Raw genomic sequence first — 20,599 nt, forward strand, 5'->3', positions numbered from 1 at the left:
TTCTCGAATGCAGAACTTAAACTGAACTCCTTTATTCACTCATTTTCGTGCGATAACTATCCATCATAACAAAACTATATGAGTGCTTGCACGAAATAATCCATCATTAATCATACTAATACTGCACACAAATTTATAATTCAGAAGACATTTTATTGCGGCACAAAATTTCACAATTCATTAGCAATGTCAATTCATGATAAAAAGGATATATCACTAACAAATTTTCGATGTATAGATTAATTGCAGGCCAGAGTAGATATTTTCAGTGCTTCTAAACATCAACTGCATGAGTTCAGTCATAAAACGTACATATATTGTTCTAGCCTCTAGGCAATGTCAGGCTCATGAAACCAGCGTTCCGTTTCTGCACAAGAAATTTAATACTACTGCCTGGAAAACTCTTAAAATAAACAAATAATTAGCGGCAACTTGACGCTTTGAAAATTAATTCTTTTTAATATAACGATAACGAATCGTGCGTAAAAACGAAGCTTTCCAGCTGGGTAACTGGCTACACGATGTCATTAGTGTCTTGAAGCTTTGGAATCGACCAGCGAGTATAGCCTGATGACGATACCTGTCGAAATGAAAAGTGTCGTAAAACAAATTCTTGACCCATCCAGCAAACGTTCGGCCCAGTGTTTTCCTGATTCGCTTCGTTTGAGTTTCTGGATGTTAATATTGTTGAATTCGCAAACATTTGACTTCATAGAAGCGGTGGATTTTTGTTTCGACGGATCGAAAGAAGGCGAGTTTTAGATGACATTAAAATCAATTTAATATAACTTAATATGCTCTCTAAAATGGGCAGAATATAGGCAAAGACGTATAACACTAAATTCTCGTAAAATGCGCGTTAAACAGCAGGGGGCGGTTATTCTAAAAATTTGAGTAAACTCTAGTTAGTACGGTTGAAGTTACCAGTTTAACCGCATATCCTCTTATATACCCCTGCATATGGTAATGAAAATAAAGCCCATCCTCTGAACAGCCGTTAAAAGTATGACCCTTTCAAATTACACTTGAAAAAGATGTGATCCTCGCCAAAAAAAGTTTCTCCCCCGTTAAATAATGACCACACACCCCCCCCGCCGGCAATGAAACACTCTACTCAAATTTTCACTGACTTATAGCGTTCGCCCATCGCGAATTCGTTTTGATGTTCAAACGGTTTGGCGTCAACATTTTATAGTATGAGAAAATACCATAAATACAATACCTCGATCATCGCAATAACATTTCTTTCCACTGAAAAGGTCGCCGTTTACACAGTAATGCTACGACCAGTATTGGCTATGTTCACGTGAAATATGGCTTCGAATGCGTTTTGAAATGCGCACAGGAAAGCACAAAGTCCTGCAGATCCGTTAACTACAAAAAATATTCAACATGTGAGGAAGAACCAAATTGTGAACTGCTCAGAACTATTTATTCTGAAGAACCTGAAGAAAGTTTAAAGGAAAATGAGAACTATGACTACTACATTCTCAAAACAGAGAGAGTAAGGGTATACTTATAAAGATAGTTATAGATTTGTTCATTTGATTATAGACTTTCGACTGATGTATACCTAAACAGTGTGTATACAAGATGGTGGATGGTTTGTTACGAAAACGGCCGATATAAATACCAACAGGAAAAATTCTCAAAAGGAATCAAGTCTATACGCCTCTGTGACCCCGGAGCAGTGCTCCCAACAGCAATGATTATTATTATTTATAGATCTGTTTATGTGTTTCTAGAACACAGCCGATGCTGTTGAAACAAGCCCAAAGCCCTCGACAACAGACTCACAAAAACCTGGTACGGCAGGCGAAAATGTATAACTATATTCGGGTCAAAACATTTGGGAAAGCCACGACTTTTCGCTTTGTCTAAGACACAACAGGTTTTTTTGCATCCGGACTGCCAGTTTGGATGAAAAAAGTGGGTGACAGCCATCATAAGTCATTTGACTTTAAAAGTGTTTCAAGCACAAATGATTTCGCCCGTTGATATTCGAGCATGCATATCCCACAAAAGATTTCCTAATGTCCATGTGCAGTTTTGAGAGGAAAGATAGCCTTTCTAACGCCAAATTTCCAACGTACCGACGATAGAATAGGCAAGAAATAAACACCCAGTATACAAAATTACGAATGCTTTAACAAATAATTCCTTCATACCTCAGTTATTCAGAATCTGCCATCTTCTTGCAAGGAACAATTGGAGCGAAATAGGTCAGTACCAGCAACTTAAACGTTTGAAACAGTACGTTTCTATACCAACAAATTTAAACGCAGTTTGAAGCAGCAAATTTCTATAAACAAATCAGTTAGAGTTTATATTTTGTTTTATGCGATTGGAAAGGACTTGAATGTCCGTCGAAAAGACAAAATTCCCAAATTCAGAGCCATTCGTGCAACTTTCTTTTTTCCAAAGCGAGTTCTGTTAACACTCACGTTCAACAGGAAAATACTTATTGGGATAACGATAGTTTCTCACAATCTTAGATCGTTAACCAACGGTATTTATACGCTGGAAAACACAAACAAAGCAAACTTGTTAAAATACAAAGTTTATTGCCATATGGATGAAATACCTGGTTGTGGAGCCGGAGGCTGGACACTAGTGATGAAAGTAGATGGAACAAAGGTAAAGAAAATTAGCCATTGCTAAGTTGCATGTACTAGAGGACTGGTAATAGTTAAATTTTCTTTATTGCAACAGCGGAATTCCCAACGTAAGGTTTACGGTTTTATTTCAGTCATTCATAGCCACTCGGAACAAGGCAACAAGCATGATAATTTCTTATGCAAATTAATACGTTATCTGAAAACAGAGACATTTTGTTACAGTGACATCAAACGTGAAATTCCGTTTGATATTTGCTTGAGTTTTGCGATACTAAGGCTACATAGCTACATGCATTATACACCTACATTTGCAGAATACGTTCAACTACCCTTCGTCTTACTGGACCAACCGTGAAGCCTATAAAATAGATGACGGTCTCGAAGGTTTAACTAAAAAAGAAGCAAAACTGGCTTCGTACTGGAACACTCCGTTCAATAAGATATGTCTTGGGATGAATGTTAAAGGCGTTAAAGGTAGTACAAAATGGATTGTGATTAATCACAAAGCAAGCTCGCTGTTTGATGTTATCGCAGATGAAACATACAAAGAAACAAACATAACCAGAGCAAAGTGGAAATCACTTATCGCTGCTTCACAATTATATAACCATTGCAGTAAAGAAGGATTTAATATCTACGAGCCTGCTAGTTCCCCAAGAAAGATAAGATTACGGATTGGATTAGTCACTAGTAGTGATCTAAAATGCGAACTGGTGGAGAGATTTAACTCCTGTATTGGTTTTGGAGCTTTTATAAATGGATGTCTTGGGAAGGAGAAGAAGATAGCGTGTGGCAATTTGTTGGCTTGCAGAATAAGTCAAACAAACACTCCAGCTTTTGGATATATACTTGTGCAGTAGAATCGGCATGCAACCAAGGTTTAAACCTTGAACCGGTAGTAGACTACTTGATAGTGCTATATCCACAGAATAGTTGTGAAAATCGCATATTTCCAACTCTGCGGATCACCTAAAAGATTTTTAGAATTTAACTCCCATTATGCATGAGCCACGTACGTTTAATTGTTGCCTTTGCATATAGATGATTGTTCTAACTTCTAAGCAGTGTTTAAGGTTTGTTTTTATTCAGTCGTAATTGTTGTAAACATGACAAGGTGTTGATATATTAGAATATTGCCATAATATCTTCTCTTATCAACGCAATATACTATGTGTTATATATCTTTCGTACGCGAAGAAGCGGTACATTTCACTGAGAGTTTATTGAAGGTTGTTAGTGTACTAAGTCATGAAATTGGTGCGGAATATTTGCCACTGATGAATTATTACTTTAAGTAAAGCGTGCATGTAGAACTTTTTTCAGTCAGGTTTCCTAGCTTAATTGTCGCTTCATGTTTCCAGAGAGTGAGCATGCAGAAGCTTCCAAGTTTGGCACATAATTAATATTCGTGCTCTACAGCGTCAGGTTATTCGTGTTCTATCAGCGTCAGGTTATTCGTGTTCTATCAGCGTCAGCGTCCGCTATATCATATAAAAGTAGAGATCCATTTTTACACGGGTGTTAATAAAAATATGTGTAAAGAAAATGTCTTCAATAAACAAATAATTATAGTGGCAATTAGACGCGCAGAAATTCAAAATTAAAACTTTTTAATATCATCAAGCCACTTCATTTGCAGCATGTTACACATACAGCCAGGCCGGCAGAGACAAGGTTTTGAGTGTTGAGTGTATATAAGAAATTATACTGAACCGAGTTAATTTTTCCCGCTGGAAGATTACGGAGTGAATGAGTATTTAATTATATATAAATTGGCATATCAACCCCCGAGTTTGGTTTATGAGGTAAACGTTGCATTGTCACCGGCCGCAATATCACAAAACCTCTTCAAATGAAGAGTTTGTTACAAAAAGTCGTCGCCTATCCTATAAATGTAGGGCGCGACATTTTCTTGTTGTTTTTCTTCGTCTGAGTTTCTGGATAATAATACTGTTGAATTCGCAAACTGATTTCTGCCTGGTTTCTACTTAATCGTGCGTGAATATTTGTGTGGAAATAAAGACAAATTTCCATTCCGACTATTTCGCATCGGTGAAAATGACAATTATACGACTAAATGGATATCAGACTAGAAACTGTGTAAACAATTGACATGAATATTCAAACCTGCATGGGAATAAAATTTAGGCGTTATTCCTTCCCCTTAAGCCTTTACTCTTGCTAAAATGAGAAAAGTTTGTGATAAAAAACCCGGCGTTAATTTGTGAAACGCAGTTTGAAATACTTCGTAATAATTATTAGTCTTAAGAATTTTTCAACAAGGGATTTTCAGCTGTTTCAGCTTAAATAACATCTAAGCTGCAATACAGCATTTATTAGTCTCGTTTATTACCACTCCACTGTCAATATACAGTATTAGTATAAACTGACTAATAGGCTATCACTTTTCCTGCGTTCTGATTGGCTACGCTACTAGTAGGCTATTAGTGATAGCCTACTAGTAGCAAAATTCAAAACAATGGCGGAAAATTCGCGTTTCGCCGAAGTATCTGAAGATTTTTTGGACGACTTGTTGGACAATTCCGTACCAGAAAAAACAAAAAAAGCAACAAAATACGGAATTGCAATTTTTAAGGGTAAGAAAATACATAAAAATAACGTATACTCAATTGAATTTTTATATTTAAACTGAATTTTAAAACATTTTACGCGAACAACAATTAAAATATTTTCTTCCCTTTAATATACGAAATAAATTTCAGTTTCAATATTTTCGTATTGTGTTTCCTAGTTGTAAATTAATGTTATAGTTTATACTAAAACAATTAGACAACTCGGCCTCGTTGTCTATGAGCAAATAGTCAACTCGGCTTCGCCTCGTTGACTATTCGCTCATAGACAACTCCGCCTCGTTGTCTAATTGTTAATTAAGAAATATTCCTAATTACTTGGAACATATTAAGATTAACTTACTGACTGAGAGTGAGGTCTGTACGGTAAAATATCAAACCGAGGTCGTGCTGTATTGACCGAGCGATAGCGAGGTCAATACACCAAGACCGAGGTTTGATATTTTACCGTACAGACCGAACAGTCGAAGTTAGTAAGTTTTTTATTATATGGCATATTTCATCCAGACATTGTAATGATTAATTCTTTATGAGTAATTTTAATGATCAATCTCATCCGGGCACACGACAGCAAAACATCGGCCTAAAGTGAAAAAAACCGCTCTATTTTGTAAAATATAAATTTATTATTTTTATTTCAAATTCATTATTTTCCGTTTAAGAATTTAATCTGTTTTTTCAGTTTAAATTTAGTTAGTTTTTGCCGTGAGTTTTGCCTTGTTTTCACAGGGCAATAAGAATTGCGTATTGCCCGTGGGCAATACGGGGAAATCCGGACCTGTCAGCAGCCAATCAAATTGCAGAATTAACCAAAACAAGCGCTTGCCATATAATAAATACTTTTATTATATGTTTGGGGGTATTTTACTGAGAACTAAAACACTCGTAGAATTCATATACGCCACTACATCCGAGGTACAGTGCGCGTATTTTCCGCGTATGTCACGTTTGGGGGTGACATAACGAGTTTCAAAAATTTTCCCGTCATTTTCATTGTTGTTGTTGTGAAAATGCAAATAGTGTTTGGTTCGTATATATAGTGTGGTTGTATGAAGCCCGTTTAGCTTAAACGGTGGTTAAGTCCAAAATAGAAAGCAAGTCTATCGTTTTATTCAACAAGCAAACTAAATGTTTTTAACCTCAAAACAACGATACTGTTTACAACTAAATATTCAGTGTATAATATTCAAGTTGACTCATTCATGACTCAGAGTGTTATTTAAACGCGCCAGTTGATGAAAACCGACTCCTATATACGGTATAAAAGCTCCTTGGCAACTTTTTACAGGTCGCCGTTTAGACAGTTATGCTACGACCAGTATACTGGTCATGTTCAAATATAAAATTGAATGCGTTTTGAAATGTGCACAGGAAAGCACGAAGTCCTGCAGAACCGTTAACTTAAAAAAATATTCAAAATGTGGGGAAGAACCAAATTGTGAACTGCTCAGAATCGCTGATTCGGAGAACCTGAACAAAGTTTAAAGGAAAATGAGAACTACGAGTCCTACATTCTCGAAACACAGAGAGTAAATCAGTATAGTAACTCACAATATCGCTTGATATAGTAACTCACATTATATAATAACTATAGTGAAACACGCAATGTGATTGGTCAATAGCCGTGCAGGATCAGACAATCCTGCACGCGTTTTAGACCATCCTGCACGCGAAATTTAATCTTAATAAAGTTAACCGTTGTTTCACTACAGTTATTTTATAAAACAATTACCAAATGATTTTCCGTGCAGGATTGCGTGATCCATGCACGCGGGATGTTGCGAGACTTTCGGAAAGCGTGAAAATACACGAGCCGTAGGCGAGGTATTCCTTGGTATTCCTTTAATATTGCATTGATCAGTATAGTGTTAAACGACCCCTTTTTCTATATGATTCTATCCTCGGGATCGTTGGGGCCGTATGAGGGACAGCTCAGATAATATCAATACAACTTTCTTTTCTTATATATTTATTTTGTTGTCATGCCCCAGACCAAGTCATCAACCTTCTCTCTTAAACAGTGCAACCCGTGATATTTTACACTCTAAACTATAGTGCGTTATTGTGCATTGTTCATTGTGCATTGTGCATAGTGCTAAGTGCAAAGTGTTGTCATTTCCATGTGTCCATCACGTGCAAAACCCTTGGGTGCATAAAACAACAATTTCCCTTATATTACAATAGTAACTCACAACATCGCTTGATATAGTAACTCACAATATCGCTTGATACAGTAACTGACAATAAGCCTCAGTTAGTTTTAATTAAATAGCTTTTTCCCTCTTTGGCTTTGCATGTCTCGTAGAAACGTTTCGTCAGCTTTGACCACCGATTTTATTGACAGTTTGCATATCGGCCTCAATAAATTCATAATATGGAAGTGTTGTCATAAATATCAATCATTAATGTGAATTACTTTGGTCTTCATTCATTAAAATTGCACGGTGACGATGAATTCGCGGTGTTGAGTTTTCGTCATGAACTCGTATGCAGCCGCGTGAATTTCTCGCCCCAGTGTCGTGATCACTGATCTGAAGATACACTGGATCTAAGCGTAGCCAGAATTAATGAACTTCCCGAGACCAAAAGTCAAAACATTATGTTATGTTTTTAATTAATGACCTTTAGCTCAAATATCCTCCTGACTTTTGATTGGTCCATGCTTTTCTCGTGCAGGTGTTTCATAATATTAGTGGCCTTTGACCAACTAACTGATGGCTGTTGACTTCAGGTCGATGAATTTACTCTAAATATAAGTTTAAAGTGAAGCTCATTTAATTTAGCTACATTTGCAATATATGTTTTCTTATTTATTAAATGTCAATGAAAACGTTGTAATAAGAGACAAACGCTGGCCCGCATTCATTAGAGACTGCTATACGTTTACCTTATGTCAATACGAATTAGATCTCTCTTTTTAATGGCGGATAAATACTATTAGTAGCTGTGAAAGCGATCTACGAAAAAATGTCCTATAGATATTTAATGTGTTGCCGCTTATTTCTTCACCTGAGGTGAAGATTTATATCCACATTATGCCATTTGTTCAAAAATTTAATTTAAAATTATGTATAAAAGAAAGAAGCTAAAATCAACAAATACTTAAAGAAAATACACTGAAAAGAAAGCGATGCACTTTAAATTCAGCAATTTTAGTATATTTAGTCATTCGACAGTTCGACTTTCGTGCAAGCAACCGTTTCCTCGCAATTGAGAGAAATTGTTCAGTGTTCAGAGTCACAATATATAAATATTCCTACCGGTGGAATATACTGTTAATCTATATACATTGCTAACATTGAAAACGACTTTCCACTGTTTGGCAAAAAACCTATAAGTGGCACGTCGCATTGCACCTGTTCAAAAGAAGATGGCTGAAACAGTTTTTCTTTCATCTTGGAAAGGCCTGACGCCGAACTTAATTCACATGCTTCTGGGTTAATGGATTGTGACAAATTTGAATGTTGAAACGTTTGGAGAAAATGTCACGATTTGTTTTGATTTTAAACACAAAGGTACGTTTTTAATGGCCCCTTATTTATTGAAGGCGACGAATTCAAAACTGCGATATATATACTAATAATGGTAATTGCACATTATACTTGTGTGGAGCCCAGGTACGCATGCATGTGTATACATTGATGAACGTTATTCTATAAGAAATTAAAAATACCTATATGCGGCGAGAAAGTATGTTTTTGCGCTGATGAACTTATGCATGCAATATACTATTATACGCTCTTGAACATATAGATTATATATACAGGAATCAGCACTAAAAGGTGTCGCGACAATCATGCGAGTGATCGAGTATATATTACAACACACCGTCAGACACAGTGGGCCCAAAAAGTACCAAATTTAAAGTCAAGGTCTTGTTGCGGTTGAAAACTAAAGCGATGCATAGCATAGCATTTTGTTCGAAAGGTGCATGCCTTTTTCAACCGTGGTAAGAAAGCTTTGAGAAAGGATAAAGCTACTTATGTTAAATTTAAAATCGCTAAAGAGTATTTTAATTGCAAAATTGTAAATCTGGGCCATGCCAAGTAGGAGGATTTTATAATCACTATATCTAGTGGATAACTTCAACAACCTTTCGAACAACCGACCCTGCCCCCTTGCGTTTAAAATCAAACAAAAGCGGAATCTTATGGCTATGCGATACCTTATATGCGATACAAATAAAAGCGATAAAAAGTTTTTTTTAATAGGACGACGTTTCAAATTTCGATGTCATCTTTACATCATTTTCAAGTTCAAGTAAAGTTAATTCGTTATTAATTTAGCGTTCGTATTTCAACCCTGTTCTTGCATGCATGGCGCTAAAATACGAGTATACGTAAAGTAACTTAGAAAGTTATAATGCATATTACAAATAGAACGTTTACAAGGTAATTCATATACAAATATACTTTAGCATGCACAAATTGAGTTGGTCCAGCTGCGTGCATGGCTTGTGTTCTTGTAAAGCACTTTTACAAAATTGAAAAGTCTATATAAAATGCATGATTACAAATAGAACGTTTACAAATTTACAACAATTATAACCAAGGTAATTCATATACAAATAAACTTTAGCATGCACAAATTGAGTTGGTCCAGCTGCGTGCATGGCTTGTGTTTTGGAAAGCATTTTAGATGCATAACACTGAGACAATCATAGCTACTTCCCCTGACGCGCAAAACCAAAAAGAGTTTGCGATTCCTTCAACATCCTTACCATGAGATTTCTTTACATGCGTCACTAATAAAATACAGAGCAGAACGCTTGTGCTCATTGTTCTCTGTTTTTCTTCAATAATTACTTCTCCCAATACATTGCTGTATATATATATACTATAGAACCTATGCACTTTTCCATCCTCTTCCTAGACGCTCCTCCCTATCACATGTTTCTAAAAAACTGTATGGAGTTCTGTATGGAGGTGCACACAAATATAAAACAATCCTGCGATAACCGTGTACATATAATAGAGCAGTCATATATCGAACTGAATTCTTCACCACGTATTTTTTCAAAATTTTAAAGGTCATCGCCTGGAAAGTAAACCTTCAATAATCGCCAAGATTAACGTAACTTCTGAAAAGGATTGTATCGTTGAATGTTACAAAAATAGAAGTTTATGCCAATCTGTAAACTACGAAAAAAACGCAACAGGACCAAATTGTGAATTACTGAACACTTCCTATTCAGAACAGCGATACAATTTGAGAAAGAATGCAAGCTTTGACCACTACAAACTTGTAGAATCGGGTAAAGTAAGTATATATCCTATTTCGAACTGACATATATATATATATATATATATATATATATATATATATATATATATATATAAATATATATATATATATATATATATATATTTATATATTTCGAACTGATATATATATATATATATATATATATATATATATATATTTATTGAAAGACTAGCTTAGCTACTCGGAGTTTCACGCTATAAAGCGATCATCAGGCTAATGGCAGGTCTGGTTGCTATTCTCTATATTTACATCGTGATATAAGGTGTCGAATTACGTGTCTACATTTCGTAATAAGGTCCCGTTGGTATTCATCGTGAAACTCCGAGTAGCTAAGCTAGTCTTTCAATAAATATATATTATCGCTCTGCCAGTAATGGTATTGAGCGCTCTCCAACCATTGTCAAGTTCTGTGATCTTTTTGTTACAGTCAATTATTTGGATATATATATATATATATATATATATATATATATATATATATATATATATATATATATATATATATATATATATATATATATATATATATATATATATATATATATATATATATATATATATACAGTCGCTGTCATTAACGTTGTCCAAATCAAGTATATCAATATACCTGTCATGTGACTTATTGTTATGCATCAACTCGCGTGTGCTTGCATGCGATGGCGCGCTTCGCGAATATTGCGAGTTTAGTCGGACAGTATTTGCCGGCAGCATATTCGAACGATCTACGGTGGCGAATGATATTTCACCGCGTCTTTTATCAACGCACCTATATAAGCAAATCGCATCACAGTTATTTGTCAGTTCTACCAAAACTGTTTACCGCGTACTTATCAAACGTTTATTAACACTGGTTATATAAAACCTTGGGTCCTTGGTCTTTCCTCACGAAGAGTACATCATCATCATGGATCACGCTTCACTTCCAGCTAAACGTATTTTAACTGCGGTACAGAAGGATCTTGAATTTCTACTGTATTATTTTGTGCAGAGAATTAATGATAGCAACGGATGATGCATTCAGTTAAAATGACCATGAATATAGAACAAAGCTAGTTTGTTTTGACCTTTCCCAATTGGTATAAACAATTTAGTCATTGGCGCCTCTTAATCATGTCTTATGAAATAAAGTTAATGAAGGGCACAAAGGATTTCTGTCTGTTTGTCCCTAACAATTTAAATTTTTGCATAAAAATCTATTGTTTGAATTGCATTTGACGCCACAAAAGTTTGACGTATAAACTACAGTACAGTAGGCCTAATATATGCACGTATAGCGGACAATAGTTTACGCACCCATAGACTTAGCATATAGTGATTGCACGGGCATTCAAATTTTAACAAAAAGCTAATTCCTTAATAACGTCTAAAGGTATAGCTCCGGCATTTCATGAGTGGCTGCATGCCTTGTTATGATCATGATAATATTGTGATCTAAGTATCTGATTTGATATCTACCAAACAGCACAAATCAGGGGTCTCAAATTGACTGAATAAATTAGCCAAGCACTGTCTCATTAGCGCTGTCACGAAAGCAAAATAACAAAAGGCTTGAAGGCCAAAACAACGAAAAGAAAGGGCAATTAATGACAATGCTTGGCTGATTTATTCAGCGAATCAGACAACCTTGGCACACAACTCCTAATCGTCAGTCGAAAATGGCTGCAAAGACAGCACCAGAAATAATTCCATTCTTAGACATTAGAGTGTTGGATTCGGTGAGGAAGAGTAGTTTCCGAGTCCGACAACTTACACAGTTCCCAGTCGTTAAAACCATTGGGCAAATGCGAAAGGAATAAATTGAACGTTTGCCTGACGTAAAGAACGTGGAAACTTGCCAGCTTGGTTATGTGCTGGAGAGGAATAAAAAATATTCCATTGGTTCTGATGATGAACTGCAGAAAGCATTCGGTCATTTTCGTGCAGGTTATCAAATGTGGTTGGATCCAGCTTCGTTGACGCAAAATTTGATACCAGCCAAAACGTCGACTGGTAAATCTGCCCAATCAGGTTAGTATAATAATACATTCTTCATACGCAGACAACGTGTAGTTCATTTCTTGCTGTGTAACTGATTGATTTCATCCTTATAGAAAAGCCAACATCTTCAAAGGAATCCATAATTCAATCCGAAATTGAACAATTGCAGAAGATGCACGGCGACTCGCATCCTGCCTACAAGTATCGACTGTGGGCTGAAATGATCGTAAGCTTCACATTCCAAATAAATTTCAAACTGGTTTTATACTTTCTATGCATGCTACCTTAAAGGAGTAACATCAATGCCTTATTCTGGCTTATTTATTTTTGGTGAATTTATTGAATATTTCTTTCACAGATAGTTGGAACAGCAAATAGACAATATGTACCCGATGTCCCGATGTTTCACGCGACACCAGCGAAACGGCCGCGAAGAGAAACTTGGTCAGACAAGCTAGGCTCTGCAAGCGAAACAATTGCTCGTGCAATCAGCGGCAAAATGCTGCAAAGCAAAATGATGAAATGAACATTAAGTGTAACTGCATGCATGAGATACTTACAATATGATATACTTATGAATTGCAATGTATAACAAAAATATTTGTTTGTTTTTTGCATCTTCTCGTTTCTTTAGCCGGGTCAATCTACCGCTTCAGGGTCAACCGATGCGTCTAAAGCTATCATTCGCACACAAATTTTGAAACAAATCAAGGAGTTATATGAATTGAAGACAATTGGGGCAATTACCGATGATGAATACAATTCCAAAAAATATATATTGCTAAAAGATCTGAATTAGTGATGCAACTACAGCAGAGTGCCGCAGCTAGTTCAACGATTGTAGGGGTGGGACGTATTTATATATTCGTATTCACAGACCTTAAAAACAACCGATTTTTCAAGAAATTAATTCATAATGAGGAACTCAAAATATGAGCCCCCCTCCAATTATCGAGCTAACTGCAGCACTTATGATAACGGCTGTATATATAAAGTGAAAGTCGGTTTTACTCAAGCAACTTCTTTCAAGAAACTTCTAACTAACAATTCTGTTGTGAACAATGAAAAGAAATGACTGAGTGGTTAATTCAGAATCAAAATAATGCATGATATATACGGTCGTTTCGCACAACAAAAGTTGTTATTGTATAACCGGCTTTTACCCGCGAGGCTTAAAATGCGCACAGTTTATCGTCACATAGATAGGTCTCGGCTGTGTATCACGATTTTTGTGTGTGTGTTGGTATTATGTAGGTGAATACTATTGTTTCTGATGTTTCTGGTTAGGCCGAGTATGTACATGTCTTGTGTAAGTTGTGTTTAAAAGTATGCGCGTCTTTCCCTGGTATTGCGCTATATTCCAAAGGTCGTATAATTTGATTCCCACTGTGGGCAGGCAAACATCTAAGCTTGCATGCCCAATGTTGGTATACACTCAGTGTTAGGCCTACACCAGAAAATCGTTGTGTATATGTACTTATAATGGCGATTTATTTGCCTAAATTATACATATTGACATTTTAAAAAGCCCCATTCAGCCTACTATATCTTGAACGGTTTTTCCCAGTCATAGGTATTGTTGTGCACGGCTGCGCTATATGTGTAATTTGCTACTATAGGAACAAAATATATTATATAAATGTCAATATCTTTCGTGGGATATTATTATATTTTACGAGCAGGGTGACACACATGGCACTCACTCACTAACTATACTGCCGTGAAGAAGTGTACCCAAAGAAAATTTACAAATAACCAGCATGACGCATGCATCCCGCTTCACAATCTTGTTGTGTGATCTGTCCAAAAGCATCCCATATAAGAGGAGTAGGATCTGCTAAAGATTTCAGAACGACATCATTCAGACGAAGATGATGTTTAACTTTCGCAAAAGCTTCTTCAATCGGATTTAAATCCGGACTATAAGGTGCATGGCAAAAAACGAACTAGCGCTCCAAAGTTGTAAATGCGGTCTATAACATCTCTAACATGATGAACTGCATGGTTATCTAGATGGGCAGAGAAACCGCTTTTATTGACAAACCAAAATTCTAGTATACAATAATTCAGTTGACCAAAAAGTAGGATTGAAAATCATGCAAAGTAACTCACCCATGACAATGACTGAACGCGTGTTAACCCCATTGTACACGTTCATTAGCGGAAGAAGGCAGTGATCCAGAAATTCATTAAAAGCCTCCTCATTGAATCGCTGCTCAATCGGCAAGATGTAATTCGCAACTAGCCCTTCACTAGATATGGCAGAAATGACTGTAAAATGGGGTCCCCACTGAGAGTAACTGTAGTCTCTGACAACTGGAGCTGTACCTCGAACACTATATCCAAATTGTCGGGAAATGCGCTTGTCCTATAAATTATCATAACAAACAATTTTTACCATTTTACTTATTTTTTAACACAAAATCATTTGTGTGAAGCATACTCACAATGCCTGTTTCGTCCAAGAAAACCAAATGGTGCGGATTAAAGGTTGCGATTTCAGCCATGAATTGTAAGCGAAGATGCTCTTGACGCTGTAGAGCAATTCGTTTTATCTAAAACAAACACATCACGTAGCTGTAGTTGTACGAAAGCTAGAAAATACAATGCCCAAATGCACATGGATACTATACCTTCTTACGAGTTATTCCCAGTCGATAAACAGCTTTGCATAACGTTTCTTCACTGAATGCAGAACCAGTCACATTATAAATACAGTTGGCCAATTCATTTAGCTGCATTTGCGGCAGTCTTAGTGCATAATCCATGATGATGTACTCTTCGTGAGGAAAGAAAGTGTTTGTATCTTTTGGTCGACCAAGGACGCAAGGTTTTACATCACCAGTGTTAATAAACGTTTGATAAGTACGGTAAACAGTTTTGGTAGAAACAAATAACTGTGATGCGATTTCCTTATAGGTGCGTTGATAAAAGACGCGGTGAAATATCATTCGCCACCGTAGATCGTTCGAATATGCTGCCGGCATTTTAAAATCTTGCTTCTCTTATTTGAAATAAGCGCGCCATCGCATGCAAGCACACGCGAGTTGATGCATAACAATAAGTCACATGACAGGTATATTGATATACTTGATTTGGACAACGTTAATGACAGCGACTGTATATATATATATATATATATATATATATATATATATATATATATATATATATATATATATATATATATATATATATATATATATTTATATATATATATATATATATATATATATATATATATATATATATATATATATATATATGCATGTCTAAAGGATAAATTAAGTAAATCTTTATTGATCAAGGATAAGTGACGTTAAATTACACTATAGTATGTAAGTGCGATAACAGCATATCTAAAGACATAATTCATAAACGGTAAATGATAGCCAAGAAAATGTTTTAGTGTTGTTTTTTGTTGGTTTATAATCGTGCTACAGTTGTATTTGATTCAAAGAATATTGAAATAAACCAACAACCTCTTGTAGAATTACGAAATGTTATTCCACACGAATCTAACTTTAGGAATTCTATGAATTACAACTAACCCATATTTTTATTAGAGATGGCCAGCGCAGTCGAGTTTTTAATTGGGGAGCACCCTTAGTTAAATTCACGTATTTCCCATTTCTTAAAGCCAACAGATCGCGTTCAAACCAGCCCAAAGCCAAAGGCGACTCCGCGCCAAGCAACAGGTACGACATTCGGGCTGTAACTATGATATGGATCAAAACATTAAGGAAAATTTGTGATCATGACACGGCTATAAGATGGTATACCGTGTATGATGTCATGATAGAAAACATTGTATAAACATAGTATATAAAGTGTACGGCATAAATAATAAAGTTTTCCAAAACATGTTTAGAAAATTACACACAGAGAAAAACACAAGAAAAGGTTTCTTCTACCAAACAAACAGGTAAGATGAAAATAAAACAGTTGTTATAGGCAGTTGTTATACCAGATTTGTTGCTAAAGTATTTACACATAGTCATATATTATGTCATATATTAAAATTAGGCTTGCTTGTTTTAATTTATGTCCTCAATTCAGTTCAAAGTAGGATTGAGATGACCACGTCACCACAGCGGACATATTTCCGATAATATGCAGTCATGAACATAAAAACTGAAAGTAATATGTCATATTGTATGCAAATGAACATCTTTCTCTACAGAACCGTCAACACCGAAAGCAACAACAAAATTGGTCTCGACCACGTCACGTAAGTTTAAAATAAATACCAAAGCATGAATTAAACCACTGAAAGAGTCTGACTGTATATCTTCCCATGAACCAAGGGGGAAAATGTTGACCAATCAGTTTCCCGATGATATACTGAAGGTAATGTTCCTACGTCATATGCACATGCCACAAAAATTTGATCTTTTACCATAGCACTATCTTCACCGAAAGAAACAACAAAAATGCTTTCAACCGCATCAAGTAAGTTCAAAATGAAAACCAGCGTATAAAGAATAACAATAAAACGAGTGCAAGTTTTGCATAATATACTGAAAAGTATTAATTTTATAACAATATATATAAAATCATTCAACTACATCGAGTAAGAAAATCACAAAAGACTTGAGCCTGCAGTGATGATGGAAGTATATTTCCATGTGGATATTGAAATTAATATTTTATAGTTAATATTTTTATGTGAATGAAATAATCTTCTTTGCAGCAAGGTCTACACCGAGCGGAACAGGAATGGTTCCATCAACATCAGGTATGTTTAAAAGCAATTTTTCAACTGACGAAAGCGAGTGTTTCTCTGGGATATGAAAACACGAAAAAACAACAACGCCTGTGATCTTGTTAAATTTTTTCGAGTGTTTGGATATCCTGGTGAGACACAAGTGAGAGTTTTTCATATATCTTCTCAAATAAATCAAGACAAAAGACTTTCGGAAGCTGTTTTGAAGAGACGACAGCGAGTAATTATAATAAAAGTAATTTTAATTTGCGTGTAAATTTGTTTGCTGAGTGACTGTGTAGTTCTCAGATAATATACTTGTGTTTATTTATGTCTTTATAATTATGGGCAAACATATTATTTTCTTTATAGCACCATCTACACCAAAAGTGACAACACGAAAGAATCCAGCGACATCAGGTAAGATTAACATTTAGGAAAGCCACGACTTTTCGGGTTGTCTAAGACACAACAGGTTTTTTTGCATCAGGACTGCCAGATTGGATGAATAAAGTGGGTGACAGCCATGTGTAGCTTGTGTTTTCTATAAAGGGCACTAGTGGGGATGTTTGGTTACCCCGCCTAATTTGCATGGCTCTTATATCATAGGTCATTTGACTTTAAAAGTGTTTCAAGCACTGATTATTTCGCCGCGTTGATATTCGAGCATATCCCGCAAAAGATTTCCTAATGTCCATGTGCAGTTTTGAGAGGAAAGATAGCCTTTCTAACGCTCAATTTCCAACGTACCGATGATAGAATAGGCAAGAAATCACCACCCAGTGTACAAATTACGAATGCTTTAACAAATAATTCCTTCATACCTTAGTTATTCAGAATCTGCCATCTTCTTGCAAGGAACAATTGGAGCGAAATAGGTCAGTACCAGCAACTTAAACGTTTGAAACAGTACGTTTTTATACCAACAAATTTAAACGCAGTTTGAAGCAGCAAATTTCTATAAACAAATCAGTTACAGTTTAAATTTTGTTTTATGCGATTGGGAAGGACTTAAATGTCCGTCAAAAGGACAAAATTCCCAAATTCAGAGCCATTCGTGCAACTTTCTTTTTTCCAAAGCGAGTTCTGTTAACACTCACGTTCAACAGGAAAATACTTATTGGGATAACGATAGTTTCTCACAATCTTAGATCGTTAACCAACGGTATTTATACGCTGGAAAACACAAACAAAGCAAACTTGTTAAAATACAAAGTTTATTGCCATATGGATGAAATACCTGGTTGTGGAGCCGGAGGCTGGACACTAGTGATGAAAGTAGATGGAACAAAGGTAAAGAAAATTAGCCATTGCAAAGTTGCATGTACTAGAGGACTGGTAATAGTTAAATTTTCTTTATTGCAACAGCGGAATTCCCAACGTAAGTTTTACGGTTTTATTTCAGTCATTCATAGCCACTCGGAACAAGCATGATAATTTCTTATGCAAATTAATACATTATCTGAAAACAGAGACATTTTGTTACACTGACATCAAACGTGAAATTCCGTTTGATATTTGCTTGAGTTTTGCGATACTATAGGCTACATAGCTACATGCATTATACACCTACATTTGCAGAATACGTTCAACTACCCTTCGTCTTACTGGACCAACCGTGAAGCCTATAAAATAGATGACGGTCTCAAAGGTTTAACTAAAAAAGAAGCAAAACTGGCTTCGTACTGGAACACACCGTTCAATAAAATATGTCTTGGGATGAATGTTAAAGGCGTTAAAGGTAGTACAAAATGGATTGTGATTAATCACAAAGCAAGCTCGCTGTTTGATGTTATCGCAGATGAAACATACAAAGAAACAAACATCACCAGAGCAAAGTGGAAATCACTTATCGCTGCTTCACAATTATATAACCATTGCAGTAAAGAAGGATTTAATATCTACGAGCCTGCTAGTTCCCCAAGAAAGATAAGATTGCGGATTGGATTAGTCACTAATAGTGACCTAAACTGCACAGTGGAGAGGTTTAACTCCTGTATTGGTTTTGGAGCTTTTATAAATGGATGTCATAAGATGGAGAAGAAGATAGCGTGTGGCAATTTGCTGGCTTGCGGAGAAAATCAAACAAAAATTCAAGCTTTTGGATATATACTTGTGGAGTAGAATCGCATTTAATTAAGCTGTAGGCCTTGGACCGGTTGTAACTCGCAATATCGCTTGATACAGTAACTCACAATATCGCTTGATATAGTAAATCACAATATCGCTTGATATAGTAACTCACAATATCGCTTGATATAGTAACTCACAATATTGCTTGATACAGTAACTGCATGACAATAAGCCTCAGTAAGTTTTAATTAGGTAACTTTTTCTCCCTTTGTCTTTGCATGTCTCGTAGAGAATTTCTCGCCCCAGTGTCGTGATCACTGATCTGAAGATATACACTGGATCTAAGCGTAGCCAGAATTAATGAACTTCCGGACACCAAAAGTCAAAACATTATATTATGTTTTTAATGACCTTTAGCCACTGAACTGTATAACATGGAAGGTTACCTCCAGTATCTATAAGTGAAGCCAAAAATGGCGGCTTATAAAGCTTTCTTGGGCGTCATTCTCAGTCTCCCAAACGCGTTTTTTTCGCGCGGTCAACTAAGGCGCCTCGCCGTTTTGCAATGTAATAATAGAGACCTTTAGTTTGACGTTTACGACAAACGCCAAACCGCTAACAAAGTTTGTGTTTTAACTCCACTATCTTTAAGTGTGCGGCAATTTCGCTAAATTACAAACGTTCTACATAAAACTTGTGATGTTCAGCAGTAATGTAAGAAAGCAATAGGCTATTTCTGATGTATTTAGAAAAGCAGCAAATTCAGCTTTGCCGTATGTGTTTCACGTTCGCCGTATAAAATTTAATGCTTGAACGACTGCATAAACCCTCAGCCGTTCAAGCATTAAATTTTATACGGCGAACGTGAAACATATACGGCAAAGCTGAATTTGCTGCTTTTCTAAATACATCAGAAATAGCTTATTGCTTTTTTACATTACTGCTGAACATCACAAGTTTTATGTAGAACGTTTGTAATTTAGCGAAATTGCCGCACACTTAAAGATAGTGGAGTTAAAACACAAACTTTGCTAGCGGTTTGGCGTTTGCCGTAAACGTCAAACTAAAGGTCTCTAATGATAAAGTTTGACGATTGACCGCGCGTTTGGGAAACTGAGAATGACGCCCAAGAAGGCTTCATGACCGCCATTTTTGGCTTCACTTTTGGATTGCGTAATTCCTTTAAGTTAGCCTTCCATGTTATACAGTTCAGTGCCTTTAGCTCAAGTATCCTCCTGACTTTTGATTGGTCCATGCTTTTCTCGTACAGGTGTTTCATAATATTAGTGGACTTTAACCAACTAACTTGAAATGGCTTTTGACTTTGGGCCGATGAATTTACTTCAAGTCTCTAAATATAAGTTTAAAGT

General features: G+C 35.9%; 1 protein-coding gene across 1 annotated transcript; it reads left to right on the forward strand.

Moving 5' to 3' along the window:
* Positions 1-2,490: 2,490 nt before the first annotated feature.
* LOC114522400 (uncharacterized skeletal organic matrix protein 5-like) lies at positions 2,491-3,478 on the forward strand. Its single transcript, XM_028543071.1, has 2 exons — positions 2,491-2,637; positions 2,933-3,478. The coding sequence occupies exons 1-2, from the start codon at positions 2,572-2,574 to the stop codon at positions 3,476-3,478; spliced, it is 612 nt and encodes a 203-aa protein (XP_028398872.1). The 5' UTR covers positions 2,491-2,571.
* The last annotated feature ends 17,121 nt before the right edge of the window (positions 3,479-20,599 follow it).

The sequence above is a fragment of the Dendronephthya gigantea genome, unplaced genomic scaffold, assembly GCF_004324835.1.
Source record: "Dendronephthya gigantea isolate DGI-Jeju-01 unplaced genomic scaffold, DenGig_1.0 000022F, whole genome shotgun sequence".
Classification (NCBI taxonomy): Eukaryota; Metazoa; Cnidaria; class Anthozoa; order Malacalcyonacea; family Nephtheidae; genus Dendronephthya; species Dendronephthya gigantea.